Raw genomic sequence first — 21,461 nt, 5'->3', positions numbered from 1 at the left:
CTTTAAATTTATAAAGTCTATCAATTTAGACTGCACTATGTTGTATAGGTCTTCCAGGCTGGATGTGAATAATCTGCAGATACAATTTATTTCAATTGTTATAATAATAACCACCCTGATATGTGTGATGTTAAAAGTTATGTTAAGTACAAATGTTTGTAAAGCTGTGACATGTATATGTGTGTGCCAAAGTCAAAGAGTGACAGCTGACAGTTTGATATTACCTGTCAAAAAATAATTTGAATCAATTAATAGACGCTATATTATACAGCATATGTATTTTCTATGAAATAGTCATACATCAACTACCATGGTCCAGATTAGTACCAAGATGTCCAAACACAGCTGATATACGCAGTCACCTTCCTTCCGCTACAATCGCACTCACGACAAAACAATGTGCATTTCGACTTTTGATAGTTAATTCAGAGACGCATTATGGCCCTTTTATCTTCATCTCATTGGATGTTTACAGGTTTATCAATTAAATTGATTAGAATAGATTAGATAGTTTTCTGAAAGTCTTTTATAATTTTATTACATGTGGTGTACACTGCATCCAAACTTTAAGTGCAATATAATGTTTAACCTTCGAGAGGTGCTGGACTTATTCCAGCCTCAGAGGCGTGTAAGAACAAAAGTACTAAAGTCGATTGGAGAATACGCAGAAGGCCAGGTTTAACAGGGACGCCCCCACATTTAAGCATTGCGCCACCCAAAGTGCGCATCTTGAATGAAGGCAAGCAGTGATAAACTTAAGTCAAGGCAGAGATTGCTGCAGAGCCAGAATTCGTGAAGTACATGGGAGAATAGCTGGGATGTTACTGACGTCACGTCCCGCCCTATGAATACTAGTGGTGGTCAAGCTAGCTGTTTTCAATGGGTACTTGGCGCCATTTAGTTTCTTTGGAGTTCCTCGGGAGGTTATCAAAAAAGGTGGAAAAGTGCAAGATATGTGGAAACAACGAGAAAAGCAGCACACACTCCAGTCCAAGGGAGCAGAGTCGAATAATGCATGAGTTTGCAGTGATCACTTGGTTAAAGGTTTGTTTGATATACTTTTAACATCTATTATTTCCCATCTAAGTATTATCTTGATATTATTTGTATTCATAAACACGTCTGCTACGAGTGTTTCGAAAAGCACCAACTTTGGGTGTCTAAATAAAAGAAAGCAAATGTGATCAAAACCTAAAAGAGTTAAGCTTTTACCAAGAGCAGCAATCATAAATGAAGTGTTCAGCACATACACATTGTTGACAGCTATAGTTATATTTTCATAAAGACGAAGAAAAGCATGCTACCCGTAAACGGCGCCTGCAACAGCAACAAATATGGCATCTTAGACGCGAAGTTAAATCATGAAATGCATCCTTATCAGAGCAAAAACGATGCATTATTATCAGGGAGAGTCTTGATACCAACTTCCTTGACCCAGCCACACACAAAGAAGTTGTAGACCTCCATGCTTTTCCAAGTTTCCATCTGTTTTGTTGTGTAGAATGGTGTCTGGAGCACAATGGTTCGATACGCGACCATCTTTGGTATCACTCGACAAATCTTTTTTTGATAAAGTATAGGCATGTATTCCATTGCAAGTTTGATATTTTTCTTGTATTTGCTTTTTGCAGGAAGATTTAAGCCTCTTTCGTACTCAAATAGTTTGCGCACTGCTTGTAGCCATCTTAGCTTGGTCGACCACCACTGATTTTCACTTTCGGGAAGAAGTCACGTATCGTAATACCAGCTATAGGGCCCTAAGTCAACCGCAAAGTGGCGAGGGAACACTGTAATAGAAGAACCTAAGTAGAAAACTTAAGTCTAACTAAAAATACCCCGTTTTCAGTGTCTTAACAGCAGCTGGTTGCAACATGCTGTCTTACCCTCTGCGGCTGCTCGATTCGAGCCACTTGGCCTTGGTATGTGCATACTGTCTTGTATTGAGCCTGGGCAGCTAGTGGAGGGGCCTGGGGCATCATTGAGCTCTGAGGTAGAGGCATGCTGGGAAGATGATGACGAGGACAACCTGACTGTTTGAGGACGAATGCTGCCAGAGGTTGTTGGCACAACTGAAAGGTCTATGGACAAAAACAGATTCCACAGAAAATATAATATATATTCAAACTATATAGCCACAGTAAAGAATCCTGTCGAAAGACTCAATTTCAGTCAGTAAAATATACTTGATTTCTTCACCACCTCAGCTAATCTACTCACAAGAAAAAAGAGGCGAGTCACTAAGGTTGGTGAACATGCAGTTTCACAATGACTGGCATTTGTTAAAAGAAAAACATCCTCAAGCAGGACTACAGTATATACATTTGTTAAAAATGCATGCACGCTTCTCAATGTTCACAGTCAAGGTGTTTGATAAGTGAGCATGTGCTGGTCAGCGAAGGCTTAACAGTCGGGGGAAGAGAGAATCTTATTAGTAATCCAGTGAGTTCACTCCATCTACTTTACATCTTCAAAAATGTATTTCCCTTTCATACTCAATTCGATAACATCTGTTCGTCTGTACACACACATTTAACTTTTGAATATCAAACTGTTCTGGGGGAATAATTTTTTAAATAAGATTTTTTTTTTAAATATAACATAATTGAACAACACATCAATTAAATATCAATATAGTTGGGGAAATGCGTATCTGTGACCAAGCAATTTTTTCAAGACACTAGTCTAGTACAATTACAAAAATGTGACCTCAATATGCTTGGACAACGAAATAGCTAATGTAACAGCTAAATATCTTCCGACTTTTAAGCCTAATAGTACCTTCAAGGTATTCAAAGCGTTGTTGCATTATCGTTATTCCCTTGACATCAAGATGATGACGTATGCTACAATGAGAATAAGTAACTAGCTGTAGTATCTTTGTATATGTGTTACAATAGAAGAAACAACTTCATCCGCTGAGATTTTATGGGAGCATAGCTCCAAATGGAAAGTATCAATATTAAGATGGACTGATATTATACCTACCATCTTCATCCACAGTTAGATCCACCACCTCCCCAGAATTCTGACGCAACGGCTGAATGACGGTGGACAATCTGTGACGTCCTCGGGAGTCCTGGAGACGATTCTGTGAGCAACTGTTAGCCCATAACCTGCCAAGACCCCCCAGGGAGCGCAACCTGTAAACACACAAATAAATATATTGTCGATATATTGTCGCTTACAGCCTGCAGTGACACATTGCATTCAGCAGAGGCTGATTATGGCCCTGTCTATTATAAGCCGGATAACTCTTAAACAAATAACTATTTAGCCTAAACCCTGTGTCAGAAACACTAATCCATCGTTTAAGGTTCCCCTCCTTGGGAATTTTTTTACATGGGTAAGTGCTATTAGTCTATTTCTTAAATCTCCGGCTCTTTTCTCGGTATGGACTCATTGATCGTTTATAAACTGAGTTCGGAGAGGAAATGACGTCAAAAACAACGCGCCGCAGGCAGCTTCATAACAACCGGTTTCTACTCAGAGGTAATCACTATAAAAATGGAGGCGAATCATCCAGACATGCCCGTGTTTCTACTTCTTCTACATGTACAGGCGCTTGTAGAAATCACACATGAATACCTTAAGAGAAGCAAATGCGCGATTGCGCTATTTCGGATGCACCACATCTCCGAGAGCAACATAGCAATGCTGAGCAACGGTTTTGGATAAGGCCTGGAAGAACAGCAGCCAGGTGGGATATGTTTGTCATCAAGTGTGTTGTGCTAGAGGAATGGCAAGAGAACTTTCGAATGTCGAGGTCAGCTGTGATTCTACTTAGCAAAAAACTTTGTCCATTTGTTGAAGGGGAGACACCGAAATTGCGGGGTCCCGTGCATGTGATAAAAAAGGTAACGGTATCTTCGGACAACAAGTCGCAGATAAGAAATTGAAATGAACATCTTGCTTGCATCTCTTCAATGTTTATATGCCGGGTAAGATACACTTCCAGGTCAGAGGTGACTATGACGTAATAAATGCGCGTCTGGCATTTTCCGCGCATGCCTACTAGGTCTCGTTATGCCCGCGAACGGAGGGGGTCTTAAACCAAAGCTTAAACGATGGCCTTGTGTGTGTGTGTGTGTGTGTGTGTGTGTGTGTGTGTGTGTGTGTGTGTGTGTGTGTGGTGTGTGTGTGTGTGTGTGTGTGTGTGTGTGTGTGTGTGTGTGTGTGTGTGTGTGTGTGTGTGTGGACAAGGGATAAGGTTAGGTGGGTTATACCCTGTATAACTTTAGCCGTCTTAGTGTAGAGGCAACCTATGTTACTTTGACGGCAATAGTCGCATGCATACATGTATACATGCACATATACACACACACACACACATTATATATATATATACATATTAGGGCTGCAACAACTAATCGATTATAAAAATAGTTGGCGATTAATTTAGTCATCGATTTGTTGGATCTATGCTATGCGCATGCGCTGAGGTTACGTTTTTTATTTTTTAAACCTTTATTTATAAACTGCAACATTTACAAATAGCTGAGAAACAATAATCAAAATAAGTACAAAAACAGTACAAAAGTAAAAGGCTACGTCTCATGAGGTGGCAGTAAGCCAGTCAATGATGTGTCATGTGCAGCTCACGTGACGACGCCATCTCCTTTGCCTGGAAACTACGGCTGCAACTAACAACTAATTTGATAATCGAGTAATCTGTTGATTATTACTTCGATTAATCGATTAATAATCGGATAAAAGAGACAAACTAAATGTCTATCCTTTCCAGTATTTTATTGGAAAAAAAACAGCATGCTGGCACCATGTTCTTTCAACTTGCCAAATAAACGGACATTGGGGATGCAGCATACACCAATAATAACACAGAAATGTAACTCATCAGATCAGAACTGGATCAGATATTGTACACGTTTCTGTTGTGAATAATAAAGGATTCATTTTAGACAGCCTCTGAATAATAGCATGAAATATTCCAGCACCTTCATAACGTTTAGTTATACTAAAGCGTCACTCAAATCTAAATATATTTATATAGCTTTATCAGGCCCGGCTACATTGATCCATTATGAAACCAACCTAAGATATTTCTGTCCGTTACGTTTATTTCGAAATTGGTAACCGTGCGTTTTCTCTCTCAAAACGGATTCAAATGTGCCGGAGACAAATTATCAGCCCTGCGTTGCAACAAAGGGATAACGTTAACGCATACTTGCCAACCCTCCCGGTTTTACCGGGAGACTCCCGGTATTCAGCGCCTCTCCCGATAACCTCCCGACAGAAATGTTCTCCCGACAAACTCCCGGAATTCAGCCGGAGCTGGAGGCCACACCCCCTCCAGCTCAATGTGGGCCTGAGTAGGGACAGCCTGTTCTCACGTCCGCTTTCCCACAATATAAACAGCTTGCCTGCCCAATGACGTCATAACATCTACGGCTTTTAGAGAGTAGAGTGCACAACTGCGCACACAACAAGGAGACGAAGCAGAAGAACGAGGAAGTTAGACATGGCGACGCCGTCGACGAGAAAGATGAAGAAATACGCTTGCAAGTTCCAAAACGAATGGAAACAAGAATTTCAGTTCATCCAGGACAGTTCGAAGGGGAAGGGGTATGTTGCCTGTACATTTTGTAGAACAGACTTCTGCATTGAACACGGTGGCCGAAATGATATACTCATTCGTGAACGGAGAGTGAAGCACATGGCGGCGGCAGCGCAGCACCGTTCACAACCCAGTATTATGGGCCACCTCGCAAAATGGAGACCCGATGGTGTAACATATGCCTAGAACAAAGATGGCTATGCTGAAGTACAAAAATGAGTAGATGAGTGTTGTGTGTGTATATGTGTAAATAAATGAACACTAAAATTCAAGTATTTCTTTTATTTATATATATAATAAAATATATATCAATCAATCAATCAATCAATGTTTATTTATATAGCCCTAAATCACAAATATATATATATATATATAGCTAGAATTCACTGAAAGTCAAGTATTTTATATATATATATATATATATATATATATATATATATATATATATATATATATATATATATATATATATATATATATAAATATAAATATATATATAAATATATATATAAATATATATATATTTATATATATATAGATTAAGATTAAAGATTAAAGTACCAATGATTGTCACACACACACTAGATGTGGTGAAATTTGTCCTCTGCATTTGACCCATCCCCTTGGGGAGTAGTGGGCAGCAGCGGCGCCGCGCCCGGGAATCATTTTGGTGATTTAACCCCCAACTCCAACCCTAGATGCTGAGTGCCAAGCAGGGAGGGAAACGGGTCCCATTTTTATAGTCTTTGGTATGACTCGGCTGGGATTTGAACTCCAACATACATATATATATATATATATATATATATATATGTATATATATATATATATATATATATATATATATATATATTTAAAAAAAATCTCCTCGGCTGGGATTTGAACTCCAACCTATATATATTTATATATTTATATATATATATATATATATATATATATATATATATATATATATATATTTAAAAAAAATCTCCTCGTTAACAACATATTAAAAACACACAAAGACGGACACAACGGATCAATGTACCCGGACTATGGACTTAAAAAGTTACGTACCGTGAGTTCTTCCCTTCATCCATGGCTCCAAGATGTTTCTTCTTCAGGTGATTTTTCAAAATGGCGGCGCCCTAAAGGCTGCGGCTTGCAGACTCTCTTGGGAGTGTAGAGCGATTTGGCAAAAATACCCGTCAATTCTGTCAATTTCATGGCTGGCTCAAAGCATGGACACTCTGTGATCACATACGACCGACAGACAATTTTGGATGTGGATAGATCGGGTCGTTATAGACTGAAAGATGCATGTACGGTGGACCTCCTCGCTAGCATGGGAATACTTCGCGGGCTACATCGAGCGGCCTTTGAATCAGCGGAGTCAAGTACTAGCGGGGACCGTCAATGGAGGAGACGCAAGCGGTGTGAGCGAAAGCAGAAGCGGGGATGCCGAGCGGGGCTAACAACAAAGCGAAAGGCTAATCCTCAAAGAAGCGTGGAGTGTCCGGGTAAGAAGTCATTTAAACTAGAACTAGCCGGCGCCAGGCTGGATAATCCCTGCACACATAGCAATTCTCTTAGAATAAAACACAACTCACATAATGTTTTTTCTTTTGTGATTGTGTCAGAGGCAGACATACAATCTACTGAGGTGGCTAACTATGATGCGTTCAATTTATCGCAGCACCAAGCAAACAATCTGAAAATTCCCGTCGTATCAATTCCTAGATATGGTCGAAACTATTTAAAGTGCACTACGCATAATAAACGCAACATTATTAATATTGCTACTTCGGATAATTTCAACAAACAATCCTCAAAACAGCCCACTACCTATAATATGGGCTTTTTAAACATAAGATCATTATCTTCCAAAACGTTATTAGTTAATGAGGTCATTAGAGACAACAAACTTGACGTCGTTGGTCCCGCCGAGACCTGGCTCAAACCAGACGATTTTTTTGCGCTAAATGAGGCATCTCCTCCTAACTATACGAATGCACATGTTGCCCGTCCTCTTAAAAGGGGAGGGGGTGTCGCACTAATATACAATGAAAACTTTAATCTTACACCTATCGTAAATAATAAATATAACTCATTTGAGGTGCTCACTATGAGGTTTGTCACACCGCTGCCTCTCCACCTGGCTGTTATCTACCGCCCCCCTGGGCCCTATTCGGACTTTATCAGTGAATTCTCAGAGTTTGTTGCTGATCTAGTGACGCACGCCGACAATATAATCATAATGGGGGACTTTAATATCCATATGAATACCCCATTGGACCCTCCGTGCATGGCGCTCCAGACTATAATTGATAGCTGTGGTCTTACACAAATAATAAATGAACCCACGCATCGCAACGGTTATACGATAGATCTAGTGCTTGTCAGGGGTGTCACCACCTCTAATGTTACGATACTCCCGTACACTAAAGTAATGTCCGATCATTACCTTATAAAATTCGAAGTTCTGACTCATTGTCAGCAAACTAATAATAATAATAATAACTACTATAGCAGCCGCAACATTAATGCTGCCACAACGACGACTCTTGCTGACCTACTGCCTTCGGTAATGGCACCATTCCCAAACTATGTGGGCTCTATTGATAACCTCACTAACAACTTTAACGACGCCCTGCGCGACACCATTGATAGTGTAGCACTGCTAAAGCTAAAAAGGGCCCCTAAAAGGCGTACCCCATGGTTTACAGAAGAAACTAAAGCCCATAAATTATCATGTAGAAAGCTGGAACGCAAATGGCGTGCGACTAAACTTGAGGTTTTCCATCAAGCTTGGAGTGATAGTTTAATAACTTATAAACGCATGCTTACCTCAGCTAAAGCTAAATATTACTCAAATCTCATCCACCTCAACAAAAATGATCCTAAATTTTTGTTTAGTACAGTAGCATCGCTAACCCAACAAGGGACTCCTCCCAGTAGCTCCACCCACTCAGCAGATGACTTTATGAATTTCTTTAATAAGAAAATTTAACTCATTACAAAAGAGATTAAAGACAATGCATCCCAGCTACAACTGGGTTCTATTAACACAGATACGACTGTATATACGACAGACACTGCCCTCCAAAATAGTTTCTCTCTCTTTGATGAAATAACATTGGAGGAATTGTTAAAGGCCTACTGAAACCCACTACTACCGACCACGCAGTCTGATAGTTTATATATCAATGATGAAATCTTAACATTGCAACACATGCCAATACGGCCGGGTTAACTTATAAAGTGACATTTAAAACTTCCCGGGAAATATCCGGCTGAAACGTCGCGGTATGATGACGTATGCGCGTTACGAAGTCAGAGTAACGGAAGTTATGGTACCCGTAGAATCCTATACAAAAAGCTCTGTTTTCATTTCAGAATTCCAAAGTATTCTGGACATCTTTTGCAATTTGTTTAATGAACAATGAAGGCTGCAAAGAAGACAGTTGTAGGTGGGATCGGTGTATTAGCAGCGGACTACAGCAACACAACCAGGAGGACTTTGTTGGAACGCTAGCCGCGCTAGCCGCGCTAGCCGCGCTAGCCGCCGACCTCACCTTGACTTCCGCCAAACGCATCGGGTGAAGTACTTCGTCCTTCTGCCGATCGCTGGAACGCAGGTGAGCACGGGTGTTGATGAGTAGATGAGGGCTGGCTGGCGTAGGTGGAGAGCTAATGTTTTTAGCATAGCTCTGTGAGGTCCCGTTGCTAAGTTGCTAAGTTAGCTTCAATGGCGTCGTTAGCACAGCATTGTTAACCTTCGCCAGCCTGGAAAGCATTAACCGTGTATTTACATGTCCACGGTTTAATAGTATTGTTGATTTTCTATCTATCCTTCCAGTCAGGGGTTTATTTTTTTGTTTCTATATGCAGTTAAAGCACGATGCTATCACGTTAGCTCGTAGCTAAAGCATTTCGCCGATGTATTGTCGTGGAGATAAAAGGCACTGAATGTCCATTTCGCGTTCTCGACTCTCATTTTCAAGAGGATATAGTATCCGAGGTGGTTTAAAATACAAATCCGTGATCCACAAAAAAAAAAGGAGAGTGTGGAATCCAATGAGCCAGCTTGTACCTAAGTTACGGTCAGAGCAAAAAAAGATACATCCATCACTGTCTCTCAAGTCCTTCACTGTAACGTTCCTCATCTACAAATCTTTCATCCTCGCTCAAATTAATGGCGTAATCATCACTTTCTCGGTCCGAATCTCTCTCTCTCCATTGTAAACAATGGGGAATTGTGAGGAATACTAGCTCCTGTGACGTCACGCTACTTCCGGTACAGGCAAGGCTTTTTTTTATCAGCGACCAAAAGTTGCGAACTTTATCGTCGATTTTCTCTACTAAATCCTTTCAGCAAAAATATGGCAATATCGCGAAATGATCAAGTATGACACAGAATGGATCTGCTATTCCTGTTTAAATTAAAAAAAATCATTTCAGTAGGCCTTTACAATGTGTAAATGGGACAAAACAAACAACATGTTTACTTGACCCAATTCCTGGGAAACTTATTAAGGAGCTTTTTGTATTATTAGGTCCATCAGTGTTAAATATTATAAACTTATCACTTTCCTCTGGCACTGTTCCCCTAGCATTCAAAAAAGCGGTTATTCATCCTCTACTCAAAAGACCTAACCTCGATCCTGATCTCTTGGTAAACTACCGGCCGGTGTCCCACCTTCCGTTTATCTCGAAAATCCTCGAAAAAAATTGTCGCACAGCAGCTAAATGAACACTTAGCGTCTAACAATCTCTGTGAACCTTTTCAATCCGGTTTCAGGGCAAATCACTCTACGGAGACAGCCCTCGCAAAAATGACTAATGATCTATTGCTAACGATGGATTATGATGTGTCATCTATGTTGCTGCTTCTTGATCTTAGCGCCGCTTTCGATACTGTTGATCATAATATTTTATTAGAGCGTATCAAAACGCGTATTGGGATGTCAGACTTAGCCTTGTCTTGGTTTAACTCTTATCTTACTGACAGGATGCAGTGTGTCTCCCATAACAGTGTGACCTCGGACTATGTTAAGGTAACGTGCGGAGTTCCCCAGGGTTCGGTTCTTGGCCCTGCACTCTTTAGTATTTACATGCTGCCGCTAGGTGACATCATACGCAAATACGGTGTTAGCTTTCACTGTTATGCTGATGACACCCAACTCTACATGCCCCTAAAGCTGACCAACACGCCGGATTGTAGTCAGCTGGAGGCGTGTCTTAATGAAATTAAACAATGGATGTCCACTAACTTTTTGCAACTCAACGCTAAGAAAACGGAAATGCTGATTATCGGTCCTGCTCAACACCGACATCTATTTAATAATACCACCTTAACATTTGACAACCAAACAATTACACAAGGCGACTCGGTAAAGAATCTGGGTATTATCTTCGACCCAACTCTCTCGTTTGAGTCACACATCAAGAGTGTTACTAAAACGGCCTTCTTTCATCTCCGTAATATCGCTAAAATTCGTTCCATTTTGTCCACAAGCGACGCTGAGATCATTATCCATGCGTTTGTTACATCTCGTCTCGATTACTGTAACGTATTATTTTCGGGCCTCCCTATGTCTAGCATTAAAAGATTACAGTTGGTACAAAATGCGGCTGCTAGACTTTTGACAAAAACAAGAAAGTTTGATCATATTACGCCTATACTGGCTCACTTGCACTGGCTTCCTGTGCACTTAAGATGCGACTTTAAGGTTTTACTACTTACGTATAAAATACTACACGGTCAAGCTCCTGCCTATCTTGCCGATTGTATTGTACCATATGTCCCGACAAGAAATCTGCGTTCAAAGAACTCCGGCTTATTAGTGATTCCCAGAGCCCCAAAAAAGTCTGCGGGCTTTAGAGCGTTTTCTATTCGGGCTCCAATACTATGGAATGCCCTCCCGGTAAAAGTTAGAGATGCTACCTCAGTAGAAGCATTTAAGTCCCATCTTAAAACTCATTTGTATACTGTAGCCTTTAAATAAACCCCCTTTTTAGACCAGTTCATCTGCCGTTTCTTTTCTTTTCTTTTCTCCTCTCCTCTGCTCCCCTCTCCCTTATGGAGGGGGAGTTGCACAGGTCCGGTGGCCACGGATGAAGTGCTGGTTGTCCAGAGTCGGGACCCGGGGTGGACCGCTAGCCTGTGCATCGGTTGGGGACATCTCTACGCTGCTGACCCGTCTCCGCTCGGGATGGTTCCTGCTGGCCCCACTATGGACTGGACTTTCGCTGATGTGTTGGATCCGCTGTGGACTGGACTTTCACAATATTATGTCAGACCCACTCGACATACATTGCTTTCGGTCTCCCCTAGAGGGAGGGGAGGGGGGGGGGGGGGGGGGGGTTACCCACATATGCGGTCCTCTCCAAGGTTTCTCATAGTCATTCACATTGACGTCCAACTGGGGTGAGTTTTCCTTGCCCGTATGTGGGCTGTGTACCGAAGATGTCGTCTTGTACAGCCCTTTGAGACACTTGTGATTTAGGGCTATATAAATAAACATTGATTGATTGATTGATTGATTGAGGTGCTCCAGAATCACGGTTGTACTTCCGTGCCATTTTGTAGGAAACTGTCTTCTTTGAAGTCTTTAAAGTAAAGTGTTCCCACACTTTTCTTTGAAGTCTTTAAAGTAAAGTGTTCCCACACTTTTGACGACTAAGGTCGTACACTTTTCTCCATTGAAGCAATAACCTCAAGCTGTTTCTCCGCTGAACTGTTTTCCTCCGCCATTTTTCGAATGTTTAGGCAAAGGAGACGGCGTCGTCACGTGAGCTACACATGACACATCATTGGCTGGCTTACCTCCACCTCATGAGACGTAGCCTCAGCGCCGCCCTGCCGCTGTTTCGTACTGTTTTTGTACTTTTTGATTATTGTTTCTCAGCTGTTTGTAAATGTTGCAGTCTCTAAATAAAAGTTTATAAAAAAAAAAAAAAAAAAACGTAGCCTCCGCGCAAGTGCATAGCATAGATCCAACGAATCGATGACTAAATTAATCGCCAACTATTTTTATAATCGATTTTAATCGATTTAATCGATTAGTTGTTGCAGCCCTACTGGAAATTTTCGAAAAATGGCGGAGGAAAACAGTACGGATAGTTCAGCGGAGAAACATCTTGAGGTTATTGCTTCAATGGAGAAAAGTGTACGACTTAAGTCGTCAAAAGTGTGGGAACACGTTACTTTAAAGACTTCAAAGAAGACCGTTTCCTGCATAATGGCACGGAAGTACAAACCCCGTTTCCATATGAGTTGGGAAATTGTGTTAGATGTAAATATAAACGGAATACAATGATTTGCAAATCATGGTTACCCACCTATGCGGTCCTCTCCAAGGTTTCTCATAGTCATTCACATTGACGTCCCACTGGGGTGAGTTTTTCCTTGCCCGTATGTGGGCTCTGTACCGAGGATGTCGTTGTGGCTTGTGCAGCCCTTTGAGACACTTGTGATTTAGGGCTATATAAATAAACATTGATTGATTGATTGATTGATTTTCAACCCATATTCAGTTGAATATGCTACAAAGACAACATACTTGATGTTCAAACTGATAAAAAAAAATTTTGTTGCAAATAATCATTAACTTTAGAATTTGATGCCAGCAACACGTGACAAAGAAGTTGGGAAAGGTGGCAATAAATACTGATAAAGTTGAGGAATGCTCATCAAACACTTATTTGGAACATCCCACAGGTAAACAGGCAAATTGGGAACAGGTGGGTGCCATGATTGGGTATAAAAGTAGATTCCATGAAATGCTCAGTCATTCACAAACAAGGATGGGGCGAGGGTCACCACTTTGTCAACAAATACGTGAGCAAATTGTTGAACAGTTTAAGAAAAACCTTTCTCAACCAGCTATTGCAAGGAATTTAGGGATTTCACCATTTACGGTCCGTAATATCATCAAAGGGTTCAGAGAATCTGGAGAAATCACTGCACGTAAGCAGCTAAGCCAGTGACCTTCGATCCCTCAGGCTGTACTTCATCAACAAGCGACATCAGTGTGTAAAGGATATCACCACATGGGCTCAGGAACACTTCAGAAACCCACTGTCAGTAACTACAATTGGTCGCTACATCTGTAAGTGCAAGTTAAAACTCTCCTATGCAAGGCGAAAACCGTTTATCAACAACACCCAGAAATGCTGTCGGCTTCGCTGGGCCTGAGCTCATCTAAGATGGACTGATACAAAGTGGAAAAGTGTTCTGTGGTCTGACGAGTCCACATTTCAAATTGTTTTTGGAAACTGTGGACGTCGTGTCCTCCGGACCAAAGAGGAAAAGAACCATCCGGATTGTTATAGGCGCAAAGTTCAAAAGCCAGCATCTGTGATGGTATGGGGGTGTATTAGTGCCCAAGACATGGGTAACTTACACATCTGTGAAGGCGCCATTAATGCTGAAAGGTACATGCAGGTTTTGGAGCAACATATGTTGCCATCCAAGCAACGTTACCATGGACGCCCCTGCTTATTTCAGCAAGACAATGCCAAGCCACGTGTTACATCAACGTGGCTTCATAGTAAAAGAGTGCAGGTACTAGACTGGCCTGCCTGTAGTTCAGACCTGTCTGCCATTGAAAATGTGTGGCGCATTATGAAGCCTAAAATACCACAACGGAGACCCCCGGACTGTTGAACAACTTAAGCTGTACATCAAGCAAGAATGGGAAAGAATTCCACCTGAGAAGCTTAAAAATGTGTCTCCTCAATTCCCAAACGTTTACTGAGTGTTGTTAAAAGGAAAGGCCATGTAACACAGTGGCGAACATGCCCTTTCCCAACTACTTTAGCACGTGTTGCAGCCATGAAATTCTAAGTTAATTATTATTTGCAAAAAAAAAATAAAGTTTATGAGTTTGAACATCAAATATCTTGTCTTTGTAGTGCATTCAATTGAATATGGGTTAAAAAGTATTTGCAAATCATTGTATTCCGTTTATATTTACATCTAACACAATTTCCCAACTCATATGGAAACGGGGTTTGAACAACATTGCTTCGGGAGCACCTGAAGAAGAAACATGTTGGAGCCATGGATGAAGGGAAGAACTCACAGTACGTAACTTTTTTAAGTCCATAGTCTGGGTACATTGATCCGTTGTGTCCATCTTTGAGTGTTTTTAATCTTTCGTTAACGAGGAGATTGTGTTTAAGGAAGCGAAGCGAAGTTGTGTATTAACTTTCAGAGTGTTAGGAACTTCATGGAAAGTGCATTTTCTGTGTTGTTTTGAGTTGCAACAGGCATTCATGAGTTCAGCTTTTTTGTGAGTAACGTTAACTTTATCTTTGTTGCAACGCGGTGCTGATAATGTGTCTCCAGCACATTTGACTCAGTTTTGAGAGAGAAAACACACGGTTACCAATTTTGAAATAAACGTAACGGAAATAGAAATATCTCAGGTTGGTTTCATAATGGATCAATGTAGCCGGGCCCGATAAAACTATATAAATATATTTAAATTTGAGTGACGCTTTAATATAACTAAACGTTATGAAGGTGCTGGAATATTTCATTCTATTATTCCGAGGCAGCCTAAAATGAATCCTTTATTATTCACAACAGAAACATGTACAATATCTGATTCAGTTCTGATCTGATGAGTTACATTTCTGTGTTATTATTGGTGTATGCTGCATCCCCAATGTCCATTTATTTAATTTAGCTTTTTTTTTTAATGTGGTGGCGTATTTGCCTTTTACGTTAGAAATTATTAATTAAATCAACTATGTATGTATGTATTGAGTTACATGGGAGAACTCTGTCCATGGGAGAACTCTGTGGAGGAGGCCGATGAACGTAAGAAGCTGCGCTACTCAGAGCTAGCAGAAGAAGCGAGGCAGCGTGGCTGGAACACCAAAGTCTATCCAGTTGAAGTGGGATGCAGAGGATTTGTGGCGTCGTCTACCATCAGACTGCTGAGGGAACTTGGCAGCCACGGTCAGGCTCTGCGGAGGACCATCAGAGCAGTCTCAGAGGCAGTCGAAAGAAGCAGCCAGTGGATTTGGCTCAAGCGGAAGGACCCCGGTTGGGCCCCAAAAACAGCAGTATAACAGGGTGAATTTCAGGAACAGTTGAGCACGGGACACAAGCTGAGGACTGATCATCCTTCGGCGGGCCACCTTTGTGGAGGGTGTATAGTGTTTGAAGGCCGAAACACCCAATGATGCAAGGGCACACTACTGAAGATGTGTCGCTTGTCCAATTGTCCTGGAATTTAACCCTGACCAAGTCTCATATCCCATACAACTCACAAGAACACCCCACCCCCCACACCCCCACGTTGTCTGTCTACCACTCTCAACAACAAGGACATCTCGAGTGAGTACTCTCCACATTTGGCACAAGGGACTGTTCAACATCTCGTCCTGTGTTTTTTGATTCTAAATGATGCTACTATGTATGTTCATTATATGGTTTCTCTCATTTCAGAAAGAAACCAGCCAGAATTAGCGACTTGGTACAAAGGAAGGTCTGCACACTACAGCAAGCGGCTGCATTGACTGATGGTATCCTGAATATGTTGCTAACTGACATGTGGCCACTATCATTGGTGGAGGATGAAGGTTTTAGACAAATGATTCACGTCCTCAACCCTGGTTACACTCTTCCCTTCGAGGACCCATTTTACCAAACTGATAGAGAGGAAGTACGAGCAGACATTCCAAGCAGTGTAGACTGACATAAAAGCCACCCAGAGCCAAATTGCTCTCACTACTGACGTGTGGACAAGTGTAGCCACGGAAGCCTACCTTGGCAATACATGCCATTACATTGGAGACGAATGGAACATGAAGTCAATCTGCCTTACGTCCATGCCACTAGAGGAAAGACATTCAGCATCCAACATTGGTTGGAATAGGTAGTAGCCAGGTTTGAAATTCCCCCAAGCAAAATTATTGCTATTGTGCATGACAATGGTGCACTTTATTTAAAAAAAACATTTTTGTAACATTTTCCTTGTTTTATTTGGCAAGTTGAAAGAACATGGTGCCAGTATGCTGTTTTTTTTCCAATAAAATACTGGAAAGGATAGAAATGTAGTCTGTCTATTTTATCCGATTATTAATCGATTAATCGAAGTAATAATCGACAGATTAATCGATTATCAAATTAGTTGTAGCTCTAATATATACACACAATATATATATGTACACCACACACACACACACACACACACACATGTATTTATATAAACGGAAAGTACGGAAAGTATTCACACCCCTATAACAACACAGAAACTATTTTGTTTCCATTGGTGACTTTGTATCAGAACCAACCAACGTAACGTGTGGAGTCCCCCAAGGTTCAATCTTGGGGCCGACTTTATTTAACATCTATATGCTCCCACTAGGACAAATCATGCAAAATAATAACATTGACCATCATTGCTATGCCGATGACACCCAAATCTATGTAGCGCTATCACCAAATGACTATCGCCCCATAGATCTTCTGTGCCAGTGCATTGAGCAAGTCAAACACTGGATGTGCCAAAATTTCCTACAACTAAAGGAAGATAAAACTGAGATAATTGTTTTTGGTGCTAAAAAAGAAAGGTTTAAAGTCGTCCAACACCTTCAATCACTGTCCCTGAAAACCTCAAATAAAGCCAGAAATCTTGGGGTTATTTTAGATTCTGATTTACATTTCGACAGTCACATCAAATCAGTAACAAAATCAGCCTACTATCACCTCAAAAATGTAACAAGACTTAGAGGGCTCATGTTAGCTCAAGACTTAGAAAAACTTGTACATGCCTTTATTACCTGTAGGCTAGACTATTGTAATGGTCTCCTTGCAGGTCTTCCCAAAAAAAACTGTCAGGCAGCTACAGCTTGTTCAGAACGCTGCTGCTAGAGTTCTAACAAAGACCAAAAAATGTGAGCACATTACACCAATTCTTAAATCCTTACATTGGCTCCCTGTACATCAGAGAATTGATTTCAAAATCCTCCTGCTCACATATAAATCACTACATGGTCTAGGGCCGAAGTATATCACTGATATGCTCCCACTATATAAGCCCTCTAGATCACTAAGATCTTCTGAGACCAATCTGTTAGCGGTTCCAAGAGTAAACTCAAATCAAGGGAGCGCATCATTCAGTCACAATGCAACAAATAGCTGGAATAAACTTCCTGAAGATGTCAGACTCTCCCCAACTCTGACTACTTTTAAAACTAGACTGAAGACTTTAATGTTCACCTTAGCTTTCAGCTAAATCTTTTAATCTTTTAACTTTTAACGTCCGCACTGTTTTTATTTTTATTGTCTGCATTTTAATTTTGCTTTTATTTTCTTTCATTTCACTTTGTTGTCTGTGAAGCACTTTGAGTCTGCCTTGTGTATGAAAAGCGCTATACAAATAAAGTTGCCTTGCCTTGCCTATAAATGTTTCACTTTTTGTTTGATTGCAGCAATTTGCTAAAATAAAAAAATGTCATTTTATTTCTCATCAATGTACACACAGCACTCGAACTTGACAGAAAAAACAGAAATGTAGAAATGTTTGCTAATTCATTCAAAATAAAAAAAAACTCAAAAATCACATGTACAAAAGTATACAAACCCTTTGCTCAATACTTTGTTGACGCACCTTTGGCTGAAATTACAGCCTCAAGTCTTTTTGAATTTGATGCCACAAGCTTGGCACACCTATCTTTGGGCAGTTTTGAAATATTGTTTAATCCCTAACAGCCAGTGGTGTTCTTGTTATGTTTTTTGACTTGAAATATGTAACTTTGACCAGTTGCAAACAACTCCTTTAAGTTTAGTTTTTCTGGGGATTATTATTACACATTAGGGCCGGGCGATATATCGATATACGCGATATATCGCGGGTTTGTCTCTGTGCGATATAGAAAACGACTATATCGTGATATTCGAGTATACATTCTCACGCAGTTGCTTTTACCTGCTGGCATTACACTCCAGGCTCTTCCCACTCCTTCTCACAGACAGCAAGCGCACCTTCTACATACGTCACATACTGTCACGTCATACGTCACTTACGTATACGCCCTCGCGGAGCAGAGCGGTAGCGGCATTGGTAACGTTAGCTGTGGTGCGAGTGGTATACGAGAGAAAGAAGGTGCGAATCTGGTAACAAATGAAGGAAGAATTAATTCCCATGAAAAACAGCATGGGGTCCATCGTCTGGCGGTGGTTTGGCTTCAAGTGGGAATATGTCGAACAGACAACCGTAATTTGTCAAGTGTGGGGCAAAAGCGTTTCTACAAAAAGTAGCATTACTGCTAATATGTAGCTTCATTTGAAAAGTGACCTGCTAGAGAATGAAGAGTGCTTACTCCGCACGTCAACATCTCCGGCCGGTGCCACACCATCAAAATGCTGAGGCAAACATTTCCAGATCAACACCGTATGAAAAAAAGAGTCGACAACAAAAGGAGATAATGTCACACATACCACATACCGAAGGACGAACACTATTTGAGTTCCTATTATGTAGCTCATTTTTATTTGACACTTATTGAAATATATTGTGTGACATCATGTTTTTAAACTATTGTAGTGGCGTTCTGTACAAAAAGTGCACTTTAATTTAGGGTTGTTTTGATAAGTCATCTTAGTGACACCATGCACAAAAGTGCACTAGTAGCCTGTTTTAAAATGTCTCTGACAATCTTGCACTGTTTTGGAAATTACATGAATGTTTGTGCCACTGCTTAATAACTGTTTAATAAATACAGTTTTGGTCAATTGACTTAGTTGTGATTTCCTTCTCTGCCTGAAAGTTTAAAATGAGCATATATTAAAGCAGTATGAACAAGAATGTTTTAATGTAGACACATAGAATCATCATACTGGTGTGATTATATGTATCAAGTGTTAATTCAAGGCTAAGGCAAAATATCGAGATATATATCGTGTATCGCGATATGACCTAAAAATATCGAGATATTAAAAAAAGGCCATATCGCCCAGCCCTATTACACATCTCATGACAAATCTCTGAAAGTACAGAAGTGTCAAGGTAATTGGTCAATAGCAAAATTTTCGTTCTTACAACTGCAACTTTATTACAACTTTGCATGTCATACTAAATCAGCACATACAAGTCTAGTGCAATAAATGCAGTACGTTGCCAATTATGACAGGTTTATACTGTCTTCACCCAATTCATTTTATATATGAAAATCACAAACGTAATATAGGGAACTAAACAAACTAAACAGTAAACATACAAATACAAAATAAGGACAACATCGTAAAAAGTGTATGTACAGTAAATGCCGTAATTGGCCAGGCTCACTATATCTCCCGGGGTAGAAAAACCAACCACAAGGGAAGGGTTCCTAATTAAGTAGACTAGGGATTATTTTGTAAATACCTGTTTGCCACCATGAACCCCTGAGGATAGGAGGGGTGAAGCAGTATACTGTAAACACGTACACTCGTGGAATGGGTGGCTTGGCCTGTGGTTAGCAAATTTAACATGAGTGTGAGTCAAACACCTAGTAGATTTATTTAAGTATAATTTTCCTTGGTGTAAACTCAGGTGGAAGAAATGTTATTCTATGAAGCTTTAGAAGACAATCATTTTAAATACTATTCTGCAAAGCTTTTTAGTCACGATTACCATGAACTGCATACATGTACCACAGGTTTGCCACCACAAAAGGGTAGCGATTATGGCAAAGAGGAAAAGTGTGATGATAACCAGAGAATTGGACGTTGAGGTTTTTTTAACATGTGAATTTGGTATACAATATACTCAAATTGATTATGTGAAGTGAAGTGAAGTACATTTATATAGCGCTTTTTCTCAAGTGACTCAAAGCGCTTTACATAGTGAAACCCAATATCTAAGTTACATTCAAACCAGTGTGGGTGGCACTGGGAGCAGGTGGGTAAAGTGTCTTGCCCAAGGACACAACGGCAGTGACTAGGATGGCGGAAGCGGGGATCGAACCTGCAACCCTCAAGTTGCTGGCACGGCCGCTCTACCAACCGAGCTATACCGCCCGGATGTTCTGCCTTAGAGATCCCGCGATATAGATAGATGTATAAAGTATATTTGATATTATTCTTGTATTTTTAGAGAGAAAGCTCTGGTAGGCCTGGTATACAGTAGAACACATACAAAATACTGTATTCTAAGTCTTTAACAAACGAAAGTGGCCAATGAATCCTGTACTAAAACATACAATTTGTATTTTAAAACACGACATTCAAAATCATATCAAAATCAACTTGGGCATGCATGTCCTAAGCTGAACTGTAGCATGAGAACAGGGACTGATCAAGTGTTTTTTTTATTGATCTGTATCAGCTATTCTATTTGTTGTAACGCGCTGCGCTCTGGGCAGGACAGCTCTAGAAAGCATCCCACTGTGCTCTGCTGAAACACTGGAATGCTCCCCTAATGCACTGCTTTGTTAGGGAACAGCATCAACAAAATAACAGCCAGAACACTGAACAACATATACTCATAGAAAAGAGGTACTCAATGGGAAAAATGTAGGCTTATGTGTTAGCCTTTCTATTTTTAATTTCACCAATTCATTCGACAATTGATTTCTCTTTAAAATAGTGTGGATGAAGACCTGTGAGCAAATACGAATGCTGAGAGGGTACGCAGGCCCATGTTTGAGTAGCAACTAAAATGTTGCCTACCTGTAACCATCTCCGACTGTGACTATCTCCACCTCGCTGTCGGTCGAGGTGACGTTGATCTCCTCACTGGCGGGGACAGCAGGTGCTGGAGCTGGAGTAGCCTCAATCACGACCACGTCTTCATCCAGAGCACCTGGTCACATGACCATCAACATGACATACTTAGACAAATGAGTTCAGTTGAGTTTGCCTCAAACAATTTGACACAGTAATTTTTAAAAACATTTATGACATTGC

The 21,461-nt window shown here is 40.6% G+C and overlaps 1 protein-coding gene across 6 annotated transcripts in view; it reads right to left on the bottom strand.

Annotated features, from left to right (window-relative positions):
* The window catches only part of rnf111 (ring finger protein 111), a 97,949-nt gene that overhangs the window by 29,197 nt on the left and 47,291 nt on the right, over positions 1-21,461 (bottom strand). For 4 of the 6 annotated variants that reach the window (XM_062027777.1, XM_062027794.1, XM_062027784.1 and 1 more), the window contains exons 3-5: positions 21,225-21,357; positions 2,986-3,140; positions 1,884-2,078 (exon numbers count right to left, since the gene is read on the bottom strand). In XM_062027777.1, the coding sequence (XP_061883761.1) occupies positions 1,884-2,078; positions 2,986-3,140; positions 21,225-21,357 (483 nt within the window). The remainder of the gene's footprint in view (positions 1-1,883; positions 2,079-2,985; positions 3,141-21,224; positions 21,358-21,461) is intronic. The other 2 variants (XM_062027804.1, XM_062027812.1) reach the window with 1 other exon arrangement.

The sequence above is a fragment of the Entelurus aequoreus genome, linkage group LG02 (genome assembly GCF_033978785.1).
Source record: "Entelurus aequoreus isolate RoL-2023_Sb linkage group LG02, RoL_Eaeq_v1.1, whole genome shotgun sequence".
In the NCBI taxonomy this organism is placed as follows: Eukaryota; Metazoa; Chordata; class Actinopteri; order Syngnathiformes; family Syngnathidae; genus Entelurus; species Entelurus aequoreus.
This window is presented reverse-complemented; position numbering and strand designations above follow the sequence as displayed.